The sequence below is a fragment of the Somniosus microcephalus genome, chromosome 2 (assembly GCF_052327205.1).
Source record: "Somniosus microcephalus isolate GS21.2 chromosome 2, FLI_Smic_1.0, whole genome shotgun sequence".
In the NCBI taxonomy this organism is placed as follows: Eukaryota; Metazoa; Chordata; class Chondrichthyes; order Squaliformes; family Somniosidae; genus Somniosus; species Somniosus microcephalus.
In genome coordinates, this window is record NC_140988.1 from 299006831 (window position 1) to 299014116 (window position 7286).

Here is a 7286-nt window from a genome sequence, read left to right on the forward strand (position 1 = left end):
AACAGCTGTCAGTGTGCCGGGGGACCTTGATGTGTGGATCCCGAGTGATAATTCCACCCAAGTTAAGGGATAGAGTGCTCAATGAGCTTCATGAGGGTCATCTGGGAGGGGTAAAAATGAAAAGCCTAGCCAGGGCTTGTGTGGTGGCCGGGAATCGATAAACAAATCGAGGACCTGACCAAGAGCTGCTCAGGATGCCAGAAAGTCCAAAATGCACCACCACAGGCCCCTCTACACCCATGGGAGTGGCCCTCATCTCCATGGCAACGGGTGCATATTGATTTTGCTGGTCCATTCATGGACTCAATGTTTTTAATAGCCGTGGATGCGCACTCGAAATGGCCTGAGGTCATCAAAATGTCCTCCACCGCCACGGAGAAAACTATTGCAGTCCTACGGACCATTTTTGCCAGGAATGGCTTGCCAGAACAGATTTGCTCCGACAACGGACCACAGTTTGTGTCCGAAGAGTTCCGGAGGTTCTTGAAAAAGAATGGGGTAAGGCATTACACATCCGCCCCGTATCATCCAGCCACAAATGGATTGGCTGAGGTTCATACAAACCTTTAAGAAGGCAATAAAGGCTATGTGCAATGACAACATTCCGCTGCAGCACAAGGTGGACAATTTCCTGTTCGCCTACCGGAATGCGACACATGCAGTCACCAACCAGGCCCCAGCCATGATGTTCTTTAACCAAAGGTTAAGATCTCGCCTGGATTTGCTCAGACCAAACGTACGAAGAGATGTTGAGAGTAAGCAATTCCAGCACATCCATGAGAAGCCAACAAGGAGCTTCAATGTAGGGCAACCAGTCTTGGCCCGCGACTACTGAACAGAAAAATGGCAGCCAGGAACAATATGCACACGGCAGGGCCCACTAATGTACACAGTGGACGTTGGGGAGAGCATCGTGAGATGCCATGCTGACCAGATCCTAGAGTCACAGGAACAAGTCAACCCCATGCCTCGCTCATACGTACCTGGTGATGAACCCGACGTACAGGTCGCATCTACCCCAGAAACAGTAGCATCGGAAGCTGATGAACCAACCGATGACAGGGGGCCAGAATCGCCTCCGCACCAAGAGCAAGACACTCGGGAAAGGCGCTATCCAGAAAGGATCAGGAAGCCTCCCAAAGACCGAATATATAAATAGACTATTTTCAGCTAATGTTGCATGTTAAAAGTGTTAATTGTAATTAGTTTGATATTTAATTGTTAAGAGTGTTATGGTACTGTTAATCTAAAAGGGGAGGAATTGTAATGTATGTACCTTTAAGGGGGGAACTATCTTTTACAGCTCATGTATACTGCAGTACTGGCAGTGACCACACCTGTATATAGCACTGAGTAGTAATCTGTACAGATCAGTTCCAGTGTGAGCCACGTTGAGTAAACACCTGTTGTACCGTTCTCCTGCAGTCTGTGTCTTATTATACACAGACACAACAGAAATGTTACATTTAGTCCCCTCATCCAAATCATTGATATAGATTGTGAATAGCTGGAGCCCAAGCACAGATCTTTGCAGTACCCCACTAGTCACAGCCTGCCATCCTGAAAAAGACCCGTTTATCCCTACTCCTTGTTTTCTGTCTGTTAACCAATTCTCCAATCCATGCTAGTATATTACCGCCAATTCCATGTGCCCTAATTTTGTTCACCAACCTCGTGTTGGACCTTATCAAAGGCTTTCTGAAAATCCAGATACACCACATCTACCGGTTTCCCTTTGTCTACTCCACTAGTTACATCCTCAAAGAACTCCAATAGGTTTGTCAAAAAGGATTTCCCTTTCATAAATCCATGTTGACTCTGCCCAATCTTACTATTATTTTCTAAGTGCCCAGATATTGCCTCCAACATTTTCCCAACTACTGATGTGAGGCGAACAGGTCTGAGGGGAGACTTAATTGAGGTGTACAAAGTCATGAGCGATCTAGTTGGAGTGAATAGGAATGACCTATTTCCCTTAGCAGAGAGGTCAATAACCAGGGGGCATAGATTTAAAGTAATTGGAAGTAGAGGGGAGTTGAGAACTTTTTTTTTACCCAGAGGTTGGTGGGGTCTGGAACTCGCTGCCTGAAAGGGTGGTAGAGGCAGAAACCCTCATTGCATTTAAAAAGTACTTGGATATGCACTTGAAGTGCCGTAACCTACAGTGCTAGGGACCAAGAGCTGGAAAGTGGGATTAGGCTGGATAGCAGGATTAGGCTGGATAGCTCTTTTTCAGCCGACACAGACACAATGTGTGAATGGCCTCCTTCTGTGCCGTAAATTTCTATGATTCTATAAGGGGTCGTCCATTTAGGACAGAGATGAGGAGAAATTTATTCACTACGAGGGTTGTGAATCTTTGGAATTCTTTACCCCAGAGAGCTGTGAATGTGCTCAGTTGTTGAGTATATTCAAGGCTTAGATCGATAGATTTTTGGACTCTAAGTGAATCACGGGATATGGGGATCGGGCGGGAAGGTGGAGTTGAGATCGAAGATCAGCCATGATCTTATTGAATGGCGCAGCAGGCTCGAGGGGCCATATGGCCTACTCCTGCTTCTATTTCTTGTTCTTATACACCCAGTTTGTATCATCTGCAAATTTTGATAGAGTTACATATTCCCAAGTCCAAATCATTAATGTAAATTTGAATAACAGTGGTCCCAGCACTGATCCTTGTGGAACACCGCTTTCTCCTTCCTCCAATCCGAATAACTACCCTTTACCTCTACTCTCTGCTTTCTATTTTTTAACCAATTTGCTACCCATTTAGCTATTTGCCCCCTGACTCTACTTGCCCTAACCTTTGACTTGAGTCTACTGTGGGGTACCTTATCAGAGGCTGAACATTAGTTCAGCTGAAGTCACATCATGGCCATCTAAAATGGAGACCATGCCAAGTAGTACCATTTGAGGTGTATGATTTTGGATCATGAAAATTACAAGAGGAATCATTAATCCTCTGGACTGTTAGTGGTAGAATATTGATATTGCTATTTAAAACTAATCTTACAATTAAAAAGCTATTTTATTAATGTTTATTCACACTATAAAAGCCATACCATAGTGTAGTGGTTATGTTACTGGACTAGTAGTCCAGAGTTCAAATCTCTCTCTGGCAGTTTAAGAATTTGAATTCAGTTCAAAAAAGAAAATCGTAAATAAGAAGCTAGTAGGGAGATGTTAGGAACTCCCAATCACCAGCAACTTTTTTATCCTCTTCCAGTCCTGCTAATGCAAACCACCAGCAATAAAGATCTTTTCAGACTCACGGGTTTATAGAAAGATAAAATTTCATGATTATCATGCAATCAGTTTTCAATCGCTTCTGTGAGCCTGGACCTGATTGCGTAGTGGTTTTTGAAATGGCCAATTTAAAATGCAGAAACATTCGATCCCAAATTGTTCAGCAAATTCATTTGTCTTTTCCAAAGGAAATTGGAGAGCCCATGATAGTTCTCCTTTCACCAACTTTGGCCCAAGTGCCTGTATGCTAGTGTTTTGGCTTACCATGATGTACTTCTCCAAGAAGGATAAACTGGCCTTGGAGTGGGAACAGTGCAGATTCACCAGAATGATACCATAGAATCATAGAATGCTTACAGCACAGGAGGCCGCCATTCGGCCTGTTGAGCCCTTGCCGAGCTTAAAAGCTTAAATTATACCAGAGATTAAAGTGTTAAATTATGAGGACAGCTTGCATAAACTTGGTTTAAATACCCTTGAGATTAGAAGGTTGAGGGGTAATCTAATCAAGGTCTTTAACATGACAAAGGGATTTGATAGGGTAGATACAGAGGAACTACTTTCTCTGGTGGGGAATCCAGAACAATGGGGTATAATCTTAAAATTAGAGCTAGGCCATTCAGAAGGGAAATCAGGAAGCACACAAAGGGTGATGAAAATCGGGAACACTCCACCGAAAGCCTGTGGATCCTGGGTGAATTTAAATTCTCAAGACAGAGATTGTTAGATTTTTGTTAGGTAAGGTTATCAAGTGATATGGGGAAAAGGTGGGTAAATGGAGTTGGGGTACAGATCAACCATGATCTAATAAAATGGCAGAACAGGCTTGAGGGGCTACTTACCTATTTCTAAAAGATCTCCTCTAGGAAATTCTTTCAAGGCTGAAGAACCCCAGTTTCTCCAGTCTTTCCTCATGACTCAATTCTTTGAATGCTGGGAATCAGCCTTAAGGCTCTTTTCTGCAGTGCTCCCATAGCTTGAATGTTTTCCTTTTGTCTTGGGAGACCAAAACTGAATATTGTACTCAAGGTGCAGCCTGATTAGAACACTAATTACCAACAGCAATATTGTACTTTGGGACTTCCTGGAGATGTGAAACACACTACGCAAGTGTAATTCCCTTCTTTCTTTCACTGCACAATTTTACCATGACATCCTCCAACTTACAACAGCAAATTTTACAAATGCGTGCGACCCAGCATGAAGCCTCTCCGGCCAACAACAGAAGGAAGTCATGGGTGCCCCTGTACAATTTTCTACCCATCACAATTAATAGGGGATTACCTGCCCTTTGTTCTTCGTTTTCCATTCACTTCTTCGCCCAGCCCAAATACTACAACTCAAGAATGCAGAAAATGTAGGCACAACCCTGCTGCTCGTCACTCCACAGCACTGTGCAGTAGAGCTCTAACACGCTATTTCATCACATCAAGAAAAAGAAAAATTTGCTTTCCTTGCGACAGAAAGACGGACTTGCATTTATATAGCACCTTTTATGATCTCAGGACATCTCAATGTGCTTTACAGCCAATTACGTACTTTTTTTTTGATGTGTAGGCCCTGTTATAATGTAGAGCAGGCTTGAGGGGCCGAATGGCCTACTCCTGCTCCTATCTTCTATGTTTCTAGGAAGCAAAGGGTCATAAACCCAAAACGTTAACCCTACCTTCCTTTCTCTACAGACGCTACCTGACCTACTGAGTGTTTTCTGCATTTTCTATTTTTACTTCAGATTTCCCACCTTTGCACTATTTTGCTTTTTGTTCTTCTCTCGCACCTTTCACATCCTCAGGACATCCCAAAGCACTTCACTGTCAATGAAGTACATTATTTACTTAATGCAATATTTTACTAACCATCACAGTCTTTCATCTTTACTCTTCATAAACAAAAGGCAGATGATGGCAGGGGCAAAAACCAAATATAAAATAATTTAAAGTCAGCTTTTCAGATTAATTTTTAAAAAATCCAAGAAGCTTAAAGATACCTTACTTTGTGTCACACACCACAAAAATTCCGTAATTGTGTAACATCCTACTAAATAAAAAGTATCCACCGGGCATGCATCAAGGTCATTCGCTTTTCTTCAAAACTTTTAGTTCTGGGCATCTAACGCGAGGTGACTAGGAAGCAGTGTCCCCCATATCTCACTGTAGTTGAAGTCTGACCACCGTGGTTGGGGCCATCTGCATCCGGATATTTATAGTAGTGGAGAGGGGAAGAAGGGTTTAAACTCCCTGATAGCTGGTGGTAACCTGGGGCCCGTATTTGCCCCCCCCCCCCCCGGATTATGTCCAAATTTCTAGAAATGCAGTGAAAGCGCTACTGCTCATGCATAACAGAACAGAAATTGTAGAAAGAATATAGCGTTGCCAGAACAGGTCGTACACCTCCCTCGCCCTGGAACACGAGGGGGGAAATCGATTACACTTCCCTTACTAAAGGGTCATTAATAAATCGTCCCCAAAGACCCAGTCAGTACAATATATGAACACCTATACACAGCAACATTAACTGCTCCGATTAAAACACTTGGCCAGTTTGTTACTTCAGTGGTATCTCACGTTCAAACTTGTTGAAAACAAAGCTTTGCTCAGCCTGCTGTCGGAAGACTCTGCACATCGTACGTGTTGACTAAACAAAGCTGTTCCGAGCAAGATCACCTACGGCAGCTTGGAAGAAAGTTGAGAATATACACCGTCCCTCCGCAGTAACCCCTATTTGTTTTAGTTGGCTCGAGTCAATGAAAGGAAAAATGATTTACTTGTCCTGCGTTTGCTAAACTTTGGGACTTTTAATGGAGCCCGGCTGGCGCCTGAAACCTGGCGTAAGTCAAGTAAACTTTTTTTTTGGGTTGAGGGTTTAGTTACTTACATAAATTTGGTTATGCCGGAATCTGTTGCTAAGCACGTCAAGGAGAGCGGTCTCATCCAGCTGGGACAACGTGGCCAGGTCCTCCGGGGTGCTGGAGGCGGTGGCGGCGGCCAACATCTTCTCGCCGAGGCTTGGCTTCTTTGCTAAAGGATGCAGCTCATTCCCGGCTCTTGGTACAAATACTTCGTAACGTTCCTCCTCCTCCCCCAAAACCAACCACCCGACGCCTATAGGAAATCTCTCTTTGACAAAAGGTTTTGCTCAATGGCAGGAGAGTTTTGTTACTCGGTTTTTCCTGTTTTATTTTAATGTTAAATCATTTGTAATTACTCAAGATTTTTTTTTAAATGATACTTTTACTTTCAGCAAAGATACTTTTTGCTAGGAGAGCAACTCTGGTTGTAAACGTCCCCTTAAAGGGAAAGCTGAAGAGCTCCTTGGCGCCCCCTGGTAGAGCGACACTTAATGGGGTTCCTCTAGGGGATTGCTGACTGACTAATAAACACACACACAGACTATAGCGACCAATACCATCACTCCCCAAACACTTCGCTCTCCCTCAATTAATCATCACGATTCTTACTAATGAGTCTGACATTTTGAAGTTGTTCTCAGGCTCTGATCCTGACAGGAAAACATTACAGATTGTGGTATTATTTTTGTGTTTGGGCCTGTAGTATGTTCGTCAGCCCTGGTTGTTCTGAGCAGCGCAATGGAGCCGGGGTTGCCTGGGAATTCCGGACCTTGCTGTCAGAGGGAGGAACCGCCAGGTGCTGCCCTAAAAGGAGGGAAAACAGGAGGTTTAAAAAGAGAAGCTGAGTGCTAGTAATCTGTAATAGAAATAGAAAATGTTGCTAATAAACAGCGACATCCGAAAGTGCAAAGGAAGGCTAACGTTTCGGGTGGAGACTCTTGGGTATAACTGCTCACCAAAATTAGAGATCGAGAGTCCGAGTCCAGATCACTTTCACACACTCCCAAGCTGCAGGCGATACAGGAGAATCGGTGGGCGCCTGGAAGCAGGAGTCCAGTTCACCTTTTCAATTGGGGAAGTTGTGTGAAACAGAATGATAAGGGGGAAATAAAATATATATTTTTTTTAAAGACAGATTGTTCTTCCTTGTTTATCTAGTTTGGCCTTTAAACATCTGACGTAATTGTTGTAA

General features: G+C 43.5%; 1 protein-coding gene across 3 annotated transcripts in view; it reads right to left on the minus strand.

Moving 5' to 3' along the window:
- The window catches only part of unm_sa41569 (un-named sa41569), a 240318-nt gene extending 233427 nt beyond the window's left edge, over window positions 1-6891 (minus strand). For 2 of the 3 annotated variants that reach the window (XM_085973470.1, XM_085973465.1), the window contains exon 1: window positions 6121-6891. In XM_085973470.1, coding sequence (XP_085829596.1) covers window positions 6121-6237 — 117 coding nt within the window. In that variant the 5' untranslated portion in view covers window positions 6238-6891. The remainder of the gene's footprint in view (window positions 1-6120) is intronic. The other variant, XM_085973479.1, reaches the window with a different exon arrangement.
- Window positions 6892-7286: the final 395 nt, after the last annotated feature.